The sequence below is a fragment of the Amphiura filiformis genome, chromosome 16 (assembly GCF_039555335.1).
Source record: "Amphiura filiformis chromosome 16, Afil_fr2py, whole genome shotgun sequence".
Lineage (NCBI taxonomy): Eukaryota > Metazoa > Echinodermata > Ophiuroidea > Amphilepidida > Amphiuridae > Amphiura > Amphiura filiformis.
The window spans coordinates 2025397-2046036 of NC_092643.1; the positions used below are offsets into that span (position 1 = coordinate 2025397).

The window sequence follows — 20640 nt, forward strand, 5'->3', positions numbered from 1 at the left end:
TTATTTTCGTTGCAGAACTAAACGAGCAAGTCAGATTATATATCCAATGATCCATTTGCGAAGTGAACCACAGCCCACGTCTTCCCCCCGGATTGAAAGAAACCATAGACCTGGGGTCTTCATTGATCCACCCAGCCGGGCAGCAAGGCATGCAAGACCTCACCCAAAAAAGATCATGGCACGGCTATGAAGTCCTATCCTTTACTGACCCGATTGCAGCTCCGGCCAACATTTATTTTATAACGTGATCTTTAATTTTGTTGAAGAAATTGCATCGGAATCCTGAATGTCAAGCAATTACGCCATTTTTGCGTTCTTTGAACTCCGCTCAGCCAAAAACAAAACCTGTATTGAATGTTGTGATGTTAGGGACGCACCATTAGACTCTCAGGGTGGGGGTAGGATGTTTTTGAAAAAAAAAACCTTCCCCCACTACATGAGCAAAAAAAAAAAAACTTTCCCCACCAGCAAAAAAACAAAACAACTTTCCCCACCAACACTAAAAAAAAAACTTTCCCCACCTAATTGTGTACATAAATGCATGAAATTTAAAAAAAAACTTACCGCTTTCAAGTAATGAAAAAAATCCCCGACCCCAACTTCCTACCCCCACCCTGAGAATCTAATGGTGTGTCCCTTATTTATTTGTCTGTATTTTGTCCAAATTTGATTTATAATCCCGGAACAAAATTCAATATTAAATGGCCAACCACAACAACCGTACCACGTGGTATGGAGTTTACCGTTCATCTGTCTATGAGTTTACTCTGGAATGTGATGTGGTGCATGCGCGTATCGCATACACGTGGTATGATACTAGTACATGACTGATGTAAACAATAATAATACCACCAAACTTTGACCAAAGACGTCAAAGACATGTACTATTAGAAAGTCCACTCCCAGCTGTGGAAAAGAGAAAAAAAAGTCCACTGCTGATCTAGACAAGTTGTAAAATATTAAAATGTGCATGTTTATTTGACGAACTTGGGTGATTTTGTTGATTTTCATAACAATATTTTCAATTAAAAAAAAATTAATGAAACACGATTTATATTTTGACGGTTCATAAAATGAAAGAGCTTTATAATTTTAATCAAGCAAACAGATCTGCAGGAAACCCTCCAAGTCATTTAATTTTGTTCACTAATACTTACTTCCATGCCCGGCTTCCATGCAGCATGCAGTGAGGGAGGGAGGGTGGGGGGTGAGTGAGAGAGAAAGACAGATAGAGAAAGAGAAGAGGCCTGGGCATACTTCACCGTTGATGTGGTTGGGGGCTTGGGGGACCAGACGAAACGGCTCCTAAACACATGTGGGTGTAGTCAGAATCTTAATGTTTATGAATGTTTGATAGGAGTAAAATACCAAGTGGGGATGTACCAAAAATGGTATAAGAAATGACAAACAAGCAACAACACAATTGATGATGTATATTGCTTATGGTGATTTTCGGGAGGGGGCACTGACAAGTGAATTTCAGCAGGGGTATTCAACATTTCCACAGTGGAACTTTTCTTCGTAGTTTTGGATTTTTACTACAGAAGGGTCAAGAGTTCTGATTGGGGAGATTTCCCCCATGCGCATGCCCATGTTCCTCAAACTTGGTGTGTGTGGTTAGAGGGTCAAGGTCACCCGAGGTCATCCAGGGGTCATCTGAGGTCAAATTAGTAAAAAACTGCCTGATGGGCATGACACTTCGTGGTATCGTGGGTACAGTCAACATTTAGAGCCAAATTTTGGAAGGTCATTTTGGGGTCACCGTGGGTCAACAGGTCAAATTTGTAAAAACTGTCATATAGGCATGTAATTTGGTGATGGGTACAGTCACCAATACTCACCATCCATCACGACAGCCGAGAACCGCCAAATAATAGGTAACCGCCTAGTATTTCATTCATTATTTCATGTAATTTTATAATGGGGTCTTTTAGTGTATTGTGAAGCCAATAAAAACAATAATATTGAAAAAAAGCCACATATATTTCTATATTTTTAATGCAATTTTATGCTAAGGGTCACTATCTGGCGCATTCAAAATGTATCACACTGGTGCTCCTTCAAAAGAACAGAAATTCCCGGCAAGCGCCCAATTTCTATGACGGATGATTGCATCATTATAAGGGATGACAGCTTTACTATCACTTAGTCCCATTCAGTGATCCCAGCGAAAGTGTAAACAAATTAAAATTGTTTATAAATTGCTTAAAAGTGAAGGATAAGTTCAAATTGTCATTTGGTATTTTTGAAATGAAACTTAGCAAAAAAAAACAAAGAAAACAGCAGTATTGACGGTTGAAGTCAAGTCAAAGGGCCTGTGCAATAATTATGAGCATCGGGGGTAAATTTGTCAAATTATTCCCCCCCCCTCTCTCGGCCTGCCAAAATGGCCCCCCCTGCCTGTCAAAAATTCTTTGCATATTTGAACGCTTATGTAGTGTTTTCCTAAGCCTTTCTAGAGCGTGTTATTTGAAAGGTGGTCCCTAAATGTGCTAAAAATTACTTGCCCCCCCTCGGCCTGCCAAAAAATTAATTTAAAAAAGCAAAAAGAATTATAGTGTTTTGATCATTAAGACTTAGGTCGATCAATGATTTAACATGTAGATTATCAATTTTTTAATAAAATCAGTAATATTGGAAAATGCCACATATTTCTATATTTTTTAATGTAATTTTATGCCAAGGGTCGATCACTAGGGTCATTTGGTGTATTGTGAATGGTGATACCAATTGCCCACAACCACCTGACGCGCATTCAAAGTGTATCACACTGGTGCTCCTTCAAGAGAACGGAAATTCCCAGCAAACGCTCAATTTTTATGATGGATGATTGCGCGTTATGTAAGGGATGACAGCTTTACTATCACTTAGTCCCATTCAGTGATCCCAGCGAAAGTGTAAACAAATTAAAATTGTTTATAAATTGCTTAAAAGTGAAGGATAAGTTCAAATTGTCATTTGGTATTTTTGAAATGAAACTTGGCAAAAACAACAACAAAGAAAACAGCAGTATTGACGAAGATGAAGCCCAAAGTCAAAGGGCCTGTGCAATCATTATGAGCACGGGGGTAAAATTTGTCAAATTATTTCCTCCCCCCCTCTATCTCGGCCTGCCAAAATGGCTTAAGCTTCCCCCTGCCTGTCAAAAATTCTTTGCATATTTTAACGTTTATGTAGTGTTTTCCTAAGCCTTTCTAGAGCGTGTTATTTGAAAGGTGGTCCCTAAATGTGTGCAAAATTACTTGCCCCCCCCTTCGGCCTGCCAAAAAATTAATTTAAAAAAGCAAAAAGAATTATAGTGTTTTGATCATGAAGACTTAGGTTGATCAATGATTTAACATGTAGATTATCAATTTTTTAATAAAATCAGTAATATTGGAAAATGCCACATATTTCTATATTTTTTAATGTAATTTTATGCCAAGGGTCGATCACTAGGGTCATTTGGTGTATTGTGAATGGTGAAACCAATTGCCCACAACCACCTGACGCGCGCATTCAAAGTGTATCACACTGGTGCTCCTTCAAAAGAACGGAAATTCCCAGCAAACGCTCAATTTTTATGATGGATGATTGCGTCGTTATGTAAGGGATGACAGCTTTACCATTGTTTACTATCACTTAGTCCCATTCAGTGATCCCAGCGAAAGTGTATAAACAAATTTGTTTATTGCTTAAAAGTGAAGGATAAGTCCTTTAAATAATTGTCATTTGGTATTTTTGAAATGAAACTTGGCAAAAAGACAAAGAAAACAGCAGTATTGACGAAGTTGAAGCCCAAAGTCATAAGGGCCTGTGCAATAATTATGAGCACGGAGGAGGGGGGGTAAAATTTTGAAATTACCCCCCCCTCGGCCTGCCAAAATGGCCTCCCTCTGCCCTTAGCCCCAGTGGTATAAAAATGTCAACTTTTTGAGAAAAGTGGGGGATAAGGCTGTGGATCACGAAGTGCCCTTGTAATAGTGTCAAAACTGATCCAAGACTAAATTTTTTTTAAAAGCACAAAAAACGTTTATCCGCGGTATCAGGAATTACGGGGGGGCAGAGAGAGGGAGGGAGTGGGATATATTGGTATACCAATATACAAGTATACCGACCCCCTCACTTGTTAGATTCTTGAGCGCTGTGGAACATAAATCGGGGTCAACAATTCACAACTTCTGTCACCAAATTACAAGTTGAGCCCCACCCCCCCTCTGGCCCTTGCTACGCCACTGTGTAGACAAATTAACTTGACATTACATATTATTAGCCAGCAATATTGTTGGGAAACTGTGACAACGTGACTGCCTCACCCCACCCCGTCATTAATATCATAAATCTGATACCCCAATAACAATCTGACCAATTAGGCGCAGTATGAATCGAGTAACAGGTTTTAATGAAATAAAAATGTTAAAAGTTTTCAAATGGTGTGCCAAAATGCCCCCACCGCCTGCCAACAAATCTTTGCCCCCCTCCTTACATGCCAAAATTGTTGGGATCCCAATTTGCAAAAACCCCAAAAAAAAACAGTTTTTAGAGCATTTTTATTTTATTGAAAAGGCGCCCCACAAATGTGTGCCAACCCCCCTGGCTTGCCACCCCCCCCTTGGCTTGCCAAATATCGCCCCTCCCCCTGGGTTTCCCCTCCTTCCGGCTGGCCAAAAAATTCTTACCCCCCCCCCCTCGGGCTCATAATTATTGCACAGTCCCTGATGTAAAATTGCTTCCCACAGCTTGTTCCCCAACGGCTGTACACAGTACACATTGACCACAAAGACCACCGCCCGGCGTTACCATAGTTACAACTCGATGAGCATGGTACCAGGGATGTGAGAGTAGCCTCACATCCCTGATGTAAATAACATACTTGACCCGTTGATGACCTATCATCATGATCATAATTATTGGAGAGCGGTTGGGTGGACCATGTGCCTGTAACCATGGTAATCAGACGGAACGGCGACAAGACAGGTGTGCGTGTAAACCTGGTGTAAACATAATTTTGATATTGACTTTTAAAATTCAATATCAAAATGTTTATCCGCACGGTGTTGGGAATTATGGGAGGGGAGCAGCGAGAGGAGGGAAACAGATATTGGTATATAAGGGGCTGGCATTTTCTTCGAAGAGGGTAGGTCCCAAATAAACTGGGGCTCATAAACTTTTGGAAAAAAAAGGGGGGGGTCATAAAATTTTTGATGACCAAAATGAATAGGGAGTCACAAGATGACCACAGATAGTGTGTTTTAAGCATGTTAAGGGGGGAAGGGGGGGGGGGGAAGTTATTAAATATTTGTTGTCAAAATAGGGGGTCGCAATTTTATTGGCGCTGACTTTTTATAAATTTGGACCCCTCCTTCCGAAGAAAATGCCAGCCCCATAGGCGTGCTGTTAAAAATTGTTGGAAAAGTTTCCTCTGTACCCCAATCTCCCTCCCTTTTTTGTTAGATTCTTGAGCTCTGGGCCCCCCAAAATCGGGTTCTGTTGGCAAAAAATATAGCAAGTCGGTGGCCATCCCCCCTCCGTCCGTTCTGAAAAACTGGCTACACACCAATGTGTAGTACAACTAGATATTTTAATATTTAAAATATTGGCCAGCATTATTGTTGGGAAACAACGCTACCTGCCTCCCCCTCCCCGTAATTAATAGCTACTCCAATAATAATTTGACAAATTAGAGCGCAATGAGTATGAATTCAGTATAAAGCATGGAAAGGCTAGTACGTCCATGGTATAACATGCAGTGGCATAGATTTATTTTTGACATGGGGGGTGGGGTTGGAAAAAAGTATAGTGAATCAAGCACCTTTTGGCAAGAGAATAAGTTTATGGTACAAATGAAAAATTGTGCCTTATTAAAGCTGAACTGGTGAAAAGATGTTGCAAAAGTGGAATAATTTCGCAAAAATTGGCACCAATCCTGATTGGGGGCACAAGCCCTTTTTGGGCATTTTCCTATGGGATTTTCTAAATTTTGCAATCAATGGGGGGACACGCGCCCTTTGACGCGACGCCTCTGGGAGGATGAATGTATGGACCATCCCCATGGCAAAATATTGGGAGGATATATCCCCACCCGGGATCTACGCCTATGGTGGCATACATTTCTAATGGGGTTGGAAAAATTCTTGGAAGTAAAGTGAATCCGAAAATTCTTTGTCCCCACCCCAATTCTTTGTCCCCACCGCTGCTCATAACTATTGCACAGCCCCTGATAATAGTGATATGAACTCGTTTTCCACACTGTGATTGGTTGTACGCTCAGGGTTGTTTGTAATGTAAACCCATGATATACCAGACATCGACCACAAAGATCACCGCCCGGCGTTACCATGGTTACAACTCCATGCATGGTACACGTAGACGTACCAATGGTATGGACATCGACCACAAAGACCACCGCCCGGCGTTACCATGGTTACAACTCATACATATGGTAATGTACCGATGATATGGGCTTGTTGGCAATATTCCAGAGAAAATCAGCTGTTGCCATGCCATGGTGCTAAATACTAAATTGTACATGTACTGCAAGCGAGGCCTGGTGTACTCGCTCCCGGGTATATTTCAAAATTTCAAGCCATTTTGTACCTGAATCAGATAGTGAACTGGGCCCGAACTGGGATTCCATGGCGGGCCCGCCGCCCCGCCGCGCTGATCGCTGGCGGGATCTATGTCGTCAAGGTTGTGTTCATTGAATTGAATTTTCTAGTGTGGTCAGCCAGAATATTAGAGATGCGAACACCAGCCCGAAGGCGAAAGGCTGCCTTCACCCTGATTTTCACTGATATCTCCGATAGGCTTCGTGTGAGGTTTAATAGCAACAAGAAAGATGATGTTTTGGCTCATGGTAGGCATCGGGCAGGCGAGCTGCAGTGCAGGGCAATGTCCATGGATGGATCGCGCAAAGGATCACTGATCCATAGACTTTCATCATCATCAGTCGACTTTACGGGTCCATTTTTTGACAGGATATAGCCTAATACCAAAGATAAAACGATGACTTAGCCTACGTTTTAAAATGGAAATACGATGCAACATTCACTCTAGGGTCTTTGAAAAATGGAAAAGATAAACTAATGACCCTATACCATGTGCATGTGTTGTCATGATGAGATGGAGAACAAGCATGACAAGTATCTGACAAGAAAAATGCCGTCATCGGACGATTGTAAAAAAATGTAGTGGGAACATGTGCAAAAAGTACGAAAAACACTGCTGAACAAAAATTATGTCTTGAAATGATTTAAAGCAATACACGCAATATAAATCAGGTAAGAAATGTGCAAGATAGGCCTATAAAATTACAAGTCTTGTGATAAATTCTTGCACATGAAGTACGTCTATAATCTCAAAATAAATTTACCTTCAACTTGATTCCCTTGATGTTTCAAGTTGAACTTCTTGTTGATTTTAAAGCGGTAGACCTACACGATGTGTCGATCGAATACAAATTACTTGTTCAACGCTCAAGGATCGAATCATCATAGGACCTTTTAAGACACTACTTTCATTTAATTTTAGCATTCCTAGAGTGCAACGAGTGGAGATTCAACACGGCGAAAACCCAGGGCGAAAATATATCTAACGAGCTGAAGAGTTTGGCTATCTGGCCTGCTAGCATCGGGCCGCTATCTAGGCTCGCTACAGGTCATCAGCTGGCCGGGTTTCGCGGCTGGCCTGCGCCTATATCACTGGACTGGGTAGTGTTGATGCTTCCACGAGTCCCTGGTTGAGAATGTCTCGATCCCAGTCTCGATGCCTGGGTACACGCAAACTTTAGTATTGAGATGAAAACCACATAATTTTACAAACCGTAAATTACAGCCAAGAAACATTTTCTTTTTTCCCCCATAGGCGAAGTTCAAATAACTAATAATTATAGGCCTAGGGTGGGTAAAAATATAGTTTTACTTTTAATAACAGGGGCTTATATAAATGGCTCATCGTGGCGAACAAGTATATTTCTTACTAAAATCATTATATTTGAAAATGATTTCCAACACTATTTATAATTAGGCCTGTAGGGATAAACGTAAACTGAAAGCTAGTACAAAGGCCAAGGTGCCGACGCCAACAAGGGAAACTTAAACATAAAAGCAAACTAGTACTTTAGGCAAAATAACGGTCCCAGATAACAGTCACGGATAACGGTCACGGATTATGTACATTATAAATAGCACATCAATTAGCTTCAATTGGGATAATACGAAGTGTCAAGTGGTACTTAAACATGTTGAATCATATTCTGATCAAAATAAATATAATGATTGCACTGCGCTTGTGGAAGAATTTCAGCGCATTTTCAGCGTGGATCACACTCCCGTATATGGTAGTAGTTTATGATCATTTGCATACGGTTACCATAGATGCCGATCGGCACAATTGATATGTAAATTAGTAGCCAGAATCATTGCTCATTATAGCAAGAGCACCGATTGTTGAAAAATACACTGAAAATTTGCTGATAATTTTTTTCAGCGTAGACCTTCTATGGGAAAACGCATTTCAGCGTTGAGGTAGGCTTTTCAGTGTGATTTTCATTGTCAAGATTTCATAGTGATATAATGTGCTATAATGTGCAAAAGGTTGTTTTCTTTTGTTTGAGATACCAGTGATGTTAAATATGATGCAGAAATCAGCAAGTTATGAAATGTAAAGCAATGGACTGTACAGATTTAAAGTAGCTATGTTTGCTTCTGTCAACATTTCCCGTAGGAGACCCATTGATTTCTACACAATGAGTGCACACATCGGACATACAACAATAAGCCTTTATACTCAAAAGGTGCATGCATGGTGTGGGAGATAATGGTAATGCCTTGCATAGGGGTTGTATGGTTTTCAACTGGAATAGTCCAATTTGGCATTATTTCAGTTCCCCCAATACTCTACTCAAGCAGGTTACACACAAAAAAAGTTTTTCACTTCCCAATACTTAATTAAGCAGCTTACAAATTTTAGTTTCCGAAATCACATATTTTAAGGAGAAAAATGTATCGTTGCAAGTGACTGAGCTGGTTACCTAAATAGCCACATGTCAATCCAAGGTTGTTATTTTTTGCCTTTAGGTAAAAAAAAAAAAAAGATTTGTCTCATGTCCCAAGGGAGTTTGAAATCCAATAGGGTATGTGTTTTTTTATTTTTATAAATTGAACAACACCAATTTTGGGTATTCTGACCTTAGAAGTGTTCAGGCTATGTTTAGCTGCAATTCGGAGTTACGGTGTGATCAGAAAGAAAATTGAAATTGAACATAGATTTTACAGACAATTTATGGCCAAATTTCATTCAAATGTAAAAAAAAAAATACAAAATATAATTCAACTTCTACAATTTTGCTTGAGCAAACGTGCAGCATAAATCAAATGCGTGTGGGGAACATGAGACAAATCTATTTGTTTTATTTGGCCTTTAACATACACTTCCCCATATAATTTCTCTTGCTGACACAAAAAATATTTTCTTTGTATCAAATTCTTCTTCTACTTCTGCATTGAGTCCTTCTCTTAACAAATCTTTGGCAGCTTTAACATGCTGCTGTCGAACCTAGCAAAAAGAAAGAACACAACATTGTATGAAAATTATGAACTTCATATGTGACACGATCTGGTCCATGGGGGCCAAAGGAGGCAATTTTGAACATTGAGTTACTGTAATTATTACATTATAATACATAAAATAGGCTATCATTTACTGAAAACACCAAAGGTCTAGCATACTTGGTTCTAAAGTTATGATGTTTTTTGATGTCTATTTTCTTATGTATTTTATTGTTTTTTACTCCATATTTTTACCTTTATCTCAGTTTCAAATTTGCCACCTTTGGCCCCCATGGACCAGATAGTGTCACATATTAGAGTATAAAATGGAATGGTATTTTGTTATTGTTGGTTCGACTATCTGCTATCATGCCATAAAGAATTAGCAGGTCCAATATTATGAGCAGCCAAAGCTGTTATAGTCTATATGGCTTTTCTAGGCAGTAATGTAGATTTTTTTTTTCATTGTATCTCTAAATGTAATGATGATAAGTATATAAAAGTATACATTCAGAAAGGAAATGATGCAAGGAGTCCAACTAGCTTAACAGATTCCTGCAAAAATGAGCAGTTTGTGAGAAAATCTCAAAATTTGATTTTACTTTACTGCCTCACGGAAGGCATACGACTATAGCATATTAGTAGATAATTCTTTGCACCATTTTTTAACTGCTTGATTTTGAGATTTCTTATATAGATCTATACTTAAAAAAGAACAGTATTTGTGCCTTTTTATTTTCACGGTAGCTGCATTGAGTGTGAAAATTAATGAGCTGTGAAAATTACAACTTTTACAGTTTCCTCAATTGCCCATTATAATGTACACGTAGTCAATGTCCAGCCAAACTTAGTGCTTTACAAGCTAAATCATGTCCAGTGACATGCTGCAAACATGGGTCACATTTTCAGCCATTTAATCAATGACACTTTCCTTGTCCAATTTTGGTATATGGATGGTCATTTTTTACAAATTGGTTTGGAAAATCAACTCTTCAGTCTTCAAGTGTTGTTCTCTTATCAAAGCTAAGTTAATCCAAGGAGTTAGGTGATGATGCTCATAAATTTCCAGAGTGCAGAACAACAAACGGTGTAAATTAAAAAAAACGGAGAGCAGATTAGATGACTTGGTGAATAGCAGTGGGCTGCTAGATTGCTCACTGCTGGCAGGGTTATGGCTTGGAAAACATGGAGCATGGTTCTGCAGGTAGCCTGTTCCAAGTTCGGATTGTCCGCACAAAAAGCATTTGTAAGTGTTGCAGGTAGCCAAGACTGGAAGGTAGTGTAGGTTGTGGGGTCTTCAAGAGGTTGGGTGAAGCTTGATGTTTGGTGGAAAGCACATGTTAACTAGACCATGATGGATTTTATAAAACATTTGTGCATTGAGACATCACTCTTCTAGTGGCTAACTAGTTTAATTGCAGCTGATCCAGGTTTGGAAAGACTAAATTGGTATAGTGAAGGATCCACTTTCAGGTTTTAAGCGGCATCTCAGCACCCTAACCAAACTTGAACCCCCCTCCCCCAGGCTCCAACCTTACCTTTTGATTCCTTTCAGGTTTCTTAGTGTAAGCTGACTCATCCCATTTGTTGTAAACAAAGAAGATATTAGGTTTAGAGAGTTTCTTAGCAACACTCATGAAGTATTCTCTAGATTCTGTCGTTATGGAAGCCACAGAGTCTACCACAAATATGTGAACATCCGCATCGCTACACTTGTCGTTGACTATCTTATCCACCTCAGGGTTACTGCTGATGCCAGGCCTAGGAATGTCAAAGGAAAAGTATACTGATATTATATATATGTGATATGATCAAGGGGAATGAGTTACATGTCGGCCCTGGTCGAAAATGAGTTTTACACAGGTTTCTAAGGATGACATTTAGAGCTTTCAGAAACTGAAAACCCCATGTTGATACGACTTTTCTTCGTGAAGTTACGTCAATTTATCAATCGCTAAAAACAATATAAAACGAGATCTGATTGCGTTCGCCTGCGACTGCGAGCATGCACAGCCAGCAGTGACAAATGAGTTATGACCCCGAATCTGTGAGAACCGGAAGTGATCCCTTAATTACCTTTGACCCATAAAAATATTACATAGTGCTTAGGATGTCATAAGGAATATTCCTAGTGAATTTCAGCTTAATCGGAACTTATACATGGATTTTGATTTTTTTTTAAAATTTATGATTGACCTTTTGACCCCTTTAATGACCTTTGACCTCAATGAAAAAAAAACCTTATGTACACCAACAAAATGCATTGTTCCAATTTTAAATAAAAAATTCTACTTTGTTTAATTGTCGAGATAAAAATTCTTAAAGTTATTTAGCTAAAAACAGGAAGTGACCCCTTAATGACCTTTGACCCCAAAAATAAAAATACCATGCATACATCAGGTAACACTAATTCATGTATGATGATTATATTACTCTGGTCTGTTTACATTTTGAGATAAAAAATTTTAAACTTTTTTGATAATTTTGATTTTTGACCGGAAGTAACCCCTTAATGACCTTTGACCCCAAAACTGTAGGCATCCTAAAGACCCTAGCTAGTAGCGATGCATGTGTGCTAATGGCGACTCTCTGCTATGTAATATGTAAAGACAGTGATTTTTTGAATATTTTTTACAAATCTTTCAGACTTTTACCGGAAGTGACCCCTTAAGGTAGTATGAACGGCTACGGTGTCATGCTCAGATTTGCTTTAAAATGATACAGAATGTGGAGATGGGTGAGAAAAAACTCACCTGCCAATTTTTAATTTTTTTTTTTTCCAAAAGAGCGTTTTTGACTTATGTAATTTTTTGTGATTGGAAAACCCCATAGACTTTGCACACGCCGTGTTTTTGGCATGTTGCCAAGTTCTTCAAATCGGCTTAATTTTTGAAAACAAGTAATTTGTTTAAATGTAATTTTCTCCCCTTTATACCCACTGCATAAATCTGGTTTTTAATTTATTTTATTGCAAATATACTACTTAATAAAGGACAGCCATTTTTTCCAAGATATTGACCTTAACAAAGGAGATATAAAATGGTAATGTTAGTACTTTTTTCAATTTTCTTGACTTTTTCTAGAAACACTAAATTACCTAAATTCTAGAATTTTTTTGGAGCTAACTATAGGTCCAATTTCAACAAACAAGGTGTCATATGAAAGGTAATCAAATTTAGAAAATTCTCTCGCCAGCTTTTTTTAATTAAGTGTTTCTATTTTAAGTTATAAGTGTTTCTAAATTTCCCTAAAATCAAAAATTTAAAAATTAATTTTCTAAAAAATTAAACACTTTATCCAAAAAAGCTGGCGAGAGAATTTAGATATTAAGCTTATACACCATCCCTGAAAGTTTAGAAACCATAGCACACTCCATGTAGGCAAAAAAAATTATAATGTGGAAAAATTTAGGGAATTTTCAAAAAATAAAGAAATACATAAGAAATGGTAAAATTTTTATGAAACTCTAAAAATAGGTGGAGTGAAGACTTATCTTTAGTTTGTTTTAAGTTTTAAATTAATACACAATTCCAATTTGCTATTGTGGCTATTTTGCTGCAAGCTTGATTAGCCGTTCATACTACCTTAATGACCTTTGATCCCAATTCTGTGAAGGACTTTTAGACACTGGCTATAGGTGATGTATGTGTGCAAGTGACGTCACGATGCTATGTTATATGTGGGAGGAGTAGCATTTTAGTGAAAATCACGCTTTTGGCCACTGACCGGAAGTGGATGACATTTGATCGGAAGTTCATCATGTGACATCTGTGGCACCACCCAATAGTCCTAGTGACCAACTATGATCAACATGGCTGAAAGCATGTGGCTACGATGGCTGATTTAATGATGTTGACAGAAAGAAGTTGAAAGAAAGAAAGAACGCGGAAAAAAGAATGCACAGCGCCGATAGCGGCTGTGCAACAAAAGAATTTTAACACTTTCTTTGCCAATATCTCAAAATCAATATTAGCAACATCTGACTCATTTCCCTTGATTGTGTCACATATTATTTTCTACTGCCTCCACCATCCATAATTCAAAAGTGACTGGGCTGGTTACTTACATAGCCACCCGTCATTCCAAGTGATTTTTGCCCTTAACATTTACACTTACCCCCATATAATTTCTCAAATGGATTTAACTGGAATGTACCCTAAATGCATCTGAAATGCAGTAAAGCACAACACATTCTCCGCAGAGCAATTCATACCGTCACTTACGCTGTTGATATATGTATGCGCTCTACCTTATTTGTTGTAAACAACAGGTAAAAAAGTGATAATATGTGACACGATCTGGTAAATGAAGGCCAAAGGAGGCATTTTCGAAAATTGAGTTATGTTTATATAAACATTACTGAAACACTTAAGGTCTAGCATACTTGGTTCTGAAGTTTTTTAATGTCTATTTTCTTATGTAATTCATTGTTTTTCTACTCCATATTTTTGCCTTAATCTCAATTTCAAATTTGCCGCTTTTGGCTTCCATCGACCAGATCAGGTCACATATAACTTTAAATCCCATTATTTTTTTTATGCTCTAGGTATTAACAGCTGAAATCTAGGAGATAATGCTGACGAAACTTCGGCCAGGCACAAGTGACCTGGTGAAGGGGGTCGCCGTAGATAGCTGGTCGGGGCAATTTTACAAGACAGATAAGTGTAGCCAACAATCGGGCGTTACCCTGATCGGAACCGACTGTAACAAGGTCTTGTATCATGGATCATCTGCTCCGCCATTACCAGATGAACCACGGGGAGAGCGGAGATTTTTTTTGGGGTCCTGTGGGGAATTGAACCCGGGACCGTTCGCACCAAAGGCAAAGACCTTAACCAGTGTGCCATGCTGTAATAAATAGAAATAAAATGCAAAATGAATGCACGCTGTTAAATGAATGTATGCAGCAGCTTTGAGGCATACCTTTTTGGGCCTAAGACAAATTAACACACTGTCCTATTTGACCTACCTGTCCACTATCTGTATATCATTACTTAATAATTCACATTTTGATTTTGGCCAGTACACAATTGCTGTTTCCCCTGCTCCTAAGTGTATATCTTCTAATTCACTACCAAGTTCTTCCAAATCCTGTGTAGCAAATGAAAGATTAATGTTACCAAAGTTAAATGCATTACAACAACAAATCATTGCAACTTTTGATACCAGTTATTATACTAATCAATTTTATAGTTTGGGCAAACACACAATCACACTTGAAAGTAGACTCTATTTTTTATATCACAATATTTTGCATTCGTTCATATTTTCCTGCCAATTTGCTTTAGCTGTGTTGAGCCATGTGACTTTTTAGAGTTGGAAAAAGTAAAATAGTGATTTTTAAATGAAAAGTGGGAGGAAATATTAAAAAGTTGTATTTTAACAGTTTCAAGTGAAATAATATATCTTAGTGTTTTTAAGTATCAACGAATGTCAAATGTGGATGTGGACAAAATGTGTCTTCTCATATCCTGCCCTTAAGGGGGTACTACACCCCTGCCAAATGTTGTGCCTATTTTTGCATTTTTCTCAAAAATTATAGTGCATTGGTGACAAGTAAGATATGTATATTATAGGGGCAAGGACTACAACTACTGCACTGGAAATTTTATTTCAGCACAGACAACAGTTGTGGAGTTACAGTCAAAAATGAGGGAAAACCAGTATTTGATCAATAAATCAATAACTACTTGCCTTGAGTTGCTGAATTTTCAGTGCAGTAGTTGTAGTCCTTGCCCCTATAATATACATATCTTACTTGGATCAAATATGCTATAATTTTTGAGAAAAAATACAAAAATAGGCACCAAATTGGCCAGGGGGTGTAGTACCCCCTTAACACTAAGGGCACCAATCTCTTTCTCAGAGAGCCCCTGATTGGTTATTTACATGATATAATCATCTGAGTAACCAATCAAAATAGAGCTTTTAGATTGCTTAACAATTTTTTTAAAGATCTAAACCCTCTTCAGCTATACTGACCTTTTCTTACCATATCTCTGATTGGCTCAATACATGATATAGCCTTCCCTGCAACCAATCAAAATAATTCTTTGAAATTTGGCCTGTAGTACCCATGGCATTAACAAAACAAAGCAACCTATTATAATCAAAGACAAAATTAAAAAGACTAACTTGTGTCTGATGTCATCTATCAATCAAACTCGAGCACAGTTGTTTACGACTGTTGGTGATGACCGAGTGCCTGAACGCGGCAGTAAAACAGCGTGCCTTAAGGTTCATCTTACACCTTCAAATATACAAACCATCTCAAAAGTTAGGTCTTAGTAATAGGAAACTTTTTTTCCTACAAGTACCATGTCAAAAATGCCTACAAAAGTTTTTTTGTCAATTTCAAGATTCCTTTTCTCCAATCGGCCCCAGATGAATCAACCTTCCTTTTATGCCCTAAGTACCGATCAAGCGTTGTGGGGAGTTTGATTGACAATGATGTCAGACGCAAACTAGTCTTTTTAATTCTGTCTCAGTTTCTACCCTGCCATGATATAACATAACATCTACTTACTTGTACACTTCTCTGTGTTCCATCTGGTAAAGTCAAGAATGAGTCCTCCCCATCACATCCTTCTATTTGCACCAAACATGATGAGCATACTCCCATGCTGGTAGGAAGAACATCGTCGTCTAGCATAGCATTGATGAGAGTTGATTTACCGCTACTAGTACTGTAAATCAATGATAAAAGGAATGATGACGACGATTGAAGGAGTGGTCAATATAGGGTGTGTTATTCCATATGTATTTCATTGCACATGACAAGACAACACATGTACAGTGATGTCATTAAATGGATAATTTAGTAGCTGGTCATGTGCCCTAAGTTGGTACTATAAAAATGAGGATTGTGTCTCTTCATTCAATATTTCTTTAACCCTAACACCAAACCCTGCTTTTTGATATCGGAAGTTAAAGAAGATACGAAAAAGAAAAGAAGATGAAGAAAGAAGTCACTTGGCACCCCTGGGATTCGAACCTTTGACCCCCCGCATGCCAAGCACACGATCACGGACCAGTAGCTACATGGGTAACGCTGCCCCGGGCAGCAATTCCGTGAGCATTTAACACTTGGCGATTGCGTCATCGCAGACCCTGGGATTCACGCATGCGCAGTGGTTTTCATCGTGGTATTTTGTGGTATTTATGGGTGTTAGGGTTCATTTTAAAGCTTCTTGCCCTGATTTTATGAACTTTTGATATCCTTATAATATCAGGTTTGCAAAATGTATACAGGCAATGTTGCAGGCATTTAGATTAAAATGTTTGTTTGTTTTTTTGATATTTTTAACACTATGTAACATCAATTGTGCCCAACTTATAATGCATGACTAGCTCCTCCCACAGAACTTTCATCCACTTTACTTCAAGATTAATACAATAGGTTCGGATTGCATTTTTTGCAGCAACGTTGTATCATTATGACTTCTTGATGTTGACTGCATAATTAAAACACTTGATTCCATAGAGGAAAGAGATAAACAGAGAAAGTACCACCAGTCAAAGTCCCGTGTATTGTATGCTACCAGTTCTCGCGATATTCATGAGGGCCGATTGTTCGATCGTGCCGTGTCAAACAATCACGCCAGCGCTGCGTGCCTTCACGTATACGCGATAGAGCGTTATGCGTGCTTTCGCAATTACGCGATAGACCATGAAAATATACTGTAATTGCGTAGCAGTCTCGCCTGTCGCATTTCATGGAACAATCGGCCCTCATTATCGGATGAGGCGGAGACTTTGACTGGTGGTACGCGCTCTGTAGTCCTCTGTGCTTGATTCCAACTGATTTTGATATTTTGTCAAACTTACCATCCAAATACAACAGCTTTCATCTTGTCTCTTTGTAGTATGGGCATAATGGCTAGAGTTTTCTGTCGACACTCATTCAGTTGCATCTGGAAGGCTTTCAGCTCATCATCATGAACTACAAATAAAAAAATGACATGTTAAAAATGGTTTTAACAGATTCGCTGTCATTATTTCTTATTACCGTATTGGTCCGAGTATAGTCCCACCCGTTTTTTATGTGAAAATTTTTCACAATTGGGGGTGGGATTATACTCAATTTCAAAAAAAAAAAAAAAAAAAAAAAAATGGAGTGTCCCTGGACCTAGACCTATATGCTAGGATCATTCATGGTTGACCTAAAAAATAAAAAAAATAAATAAAAAAATTTCAAGATATTTTGTATTTTTAATATGAAAATTGATACTTTGTTTTCATGTCATACTCTATTAATGATTTCAAAATGCATTCAAATTCAATTTTTTTTTTTTTTTACAATTTCTGAAATTTTTTGAAAAATGGGGGGTGGGATTATACTCGAACGTGGGACTATACTCGGACGAATACGGTAATATAATATTAATATAATACATTTTATGATTTTGGTCAAATCTTATTTTTGTTATTCTTTGCCAAAAATTATTAAAAAAATGTTACTGTTGCTATTTCTAATTCTCAGAAGAAAGTGTACGTGCTGAGCGTTGTGTCACTTACGTGTGCATACTTCGCAAAAGCTTCAACCTTTAGTGACCAGCAGCCCAGTAAAAACATTGCGTAGCATGATTTGTTATATGTATTTTTTGAGTTGTGCGTAGTTCACAGCGTCTTATGCGTGTGGAATGGTTGTGGATGCTCTCTTTGCTTTTGTGTCCGAGAATTAAATATAGCAACAGTAGTAACAACTATCAGGAACTGTTTCTGGACATTTAAAAAGATTGTACATTATGGCTTTCAAGGAGGAAACAGAAAAGTGATCCTGCTCGGGAATTGAACCCAAGACCTCAGGTTTACAAGACCTTAACCACAGGATCTGGATCTGGATGCTGTACTCCGATTAAGCAGGACTAGCCTACATCACATCAGAGTTTCTTGATTAATGATTAGAAGTTCAAAGTATAAGCTTTTCTTCATGCTGTATTAAATCAGACCTCTTTCCACTTATATCGGCTGATACCATTTCATGGTTCAGCAAAAATCATGCAAAATTGCATGTTGTGGCCTATTATTTCCACTCAAATTGCAAAAGTATGAAAATAATTGGACTTTATAGCCAATTAGAACTTTCTAAAGGATCAAGATCAAGCTATGTTTCATTTCGCAAAACAGTATACCATTTTTAAATCCAATAAAATTAGTACTGTATTTTTCAGGAATTCAGGAGTAAATTATGCTCCACAACAATACCTTGAGATCCATATTTATACCAAACACAAGAAATCTTATGCTGGTTTTATACTTTCCTGCCGTTTGCCAGTCTGACGATGATTTTGTTTCACTGCATAGTTGCACTAGAAACACTAGCAGTGACCAGTCGCAAGCCGATATATCGATCACTCCACCGCTTTGCCCAAGCGGCAGCATCGCTAGGAGTTAATCAAGTCAACTCTGGAGCGGTGCTGCTCTGACGTTTGAGAACAAAATTTTTGGTGATGCTGAGTGGCAACTTTGGCTTTCATAGGCATTCCGCTGCTGCTGAGCAGCATGCCGCTCCGCTTGCAGAAAAGTATGAGGCCAGCATTATTCTCTGAAATACAATAATGAACTCACCTGTTTCTCTTGGAAGGCTTGTAGTGTTTTCAGACACCTCACAGCATGGCTGAATAACCTGTTCTATTAAATCTTGAAAGTTTTTGCATATGTTGGTTCTCGCATTCACAAATCGTCCTGCTGGAGTGGCTCCTCGAATAAACCTATGAACCATATCCATGTTGTTGCTTGAACTCGGCCCAGCACTGCAAAAACAAAAATACCAAGTCAACTTATTATATATTTTAATTATTACCAGGGGCTGTGACCCGCATCATATTCACTTCCTGTACAAACAGGTGAAGTCACTTCATTTATATTAGAGACATTTTTAGCCTAAACTTTATGTATGTGTGAGCCAACACATGCTTGTGTATTGTTTCAATAGTGGAACTGGTTTAACTAAGTTTTGTTTTGTTTTTTGGGATAGGGAGTAGTTGCAGATCTTTTCACAGTTACAACTTACAATACAACTTTTTAGCTGCTGGTAGGAAATCTTCAGAAATTAGTTCAGAAAGATGTAAACAAAAAACCATAACCAATCACACACTGGCGAGTCTGTTCAATGATCGAGTGGTATGATATGATTATTCATACCAATCATTGCGTTGGTCTTACTAGATGCAGCATATTGAATGTAGTGTCCACTGCGTGGCCTAATGCATGTTCAAATTGAAATTTTGAAAGTATAAGATTACATTTATTTGTTACAAGAAAGAACTTGTGAGACATAGTTTACTTATTTTGTTGAGTTTCACATTTGAAAAATGTAAATGTAATTAGATCACTCTTCCATGACATCGTTATGAATTGAATACCTGAGTGGAAGAAGGGCCCAACTCCATCAAAACTGTTTTTGAGATATTAAGAAAAAACTTAATATTTGGAAAAGTTTTATAGACAGATCGTTTTCATCTTCAGGGGACCTTTAATACATGAACATACAATAGTACATACATTCAAAATAATAAATGATGTTTCCATGGCAACGGTACAGGTCTTAATACGAGCTGGAGTTGGGCCCTTCTTCCACAAATATACCGCAAGTGCCAGTTCTGTGTTATAAATAGCTACAGAAATTAGGTAATTACCATTAATTGCACAAGTAGAACTCATGTAATATATTAGCAAGAAAAATTATTGTAGTGAAAAGCAGATTTCATGGATGAACAAAATTACTATTTAACTCTATATTTGTGGAAGAAGGGCCCAACTCCATGGAGTTGGGCCTTTCTTCCATGAAAACCATGATTAAGTGTATGTGGAAGACTATTTAGAGAGTGGATTTTAGCTCATCTTTCACATACAAGGAAGAACAGTCTGCTGGCAATAAAATGCTGGGTCTAACTCATTTTTGTAAAAAATTGGAGTTGGGCCCTTCTTCCACTCAGGTATTCAATTTGGCAGACAGCCAAATCCAGATTTTGGTAAATTTATGTTACGAGATCAATGCCTTTCATAATAGAGAGCAGCATATCAAATTTTTAACAGAGATCGGATGATAACAGCATGTAATCAGAAGAGGGCGGCATACAGGGTGCATAACCGTTAAAAAATTGATATG

At 38.1% G+C, this 20640-nt stretch overlaps 1 protein-coding gene across 1 annotated transcript in view; it reads right to left on the reverse strand.

Moving 5' to 3' along the window:
• LOC140135454 (mitofusin-2-like) overlaps positions 1-19286 on the reverse strand; it is a 31216-nt gene extending 11930 nt beyond the window's left edge. The window contains exons 1-7 of the mRNA XM_072156948.1: positions 19098-19286; positions 17355-17469; positions 16054-16213; positions 14497-14618; positions 11066-11288; positions 9409-9534; positions 7352-7412 (exon numbers count right to left, since the gene is read on the reverse strand). Of these exons, the coding sequence (XP_072013049.1) occupies positions 7352-7412; positions 9409-9534; positions 11066-11288; positions 14497-14618; positions 16054-16213; positions 17355-17469; positions 19098-19257 (967 nt within the window). The 5' untranslated portion in view covers positions 19258-19286. The remainder of the gene's footprint in view (positions 1-7351; positions 7413-9408; positions 9535-11065; positions 11289-14496; positions 14619-16053; positions 16214-17354; positions 17470-19097) is intronic.
• Positions 19287-20640: the final 1354 nt, after the last annotated feature.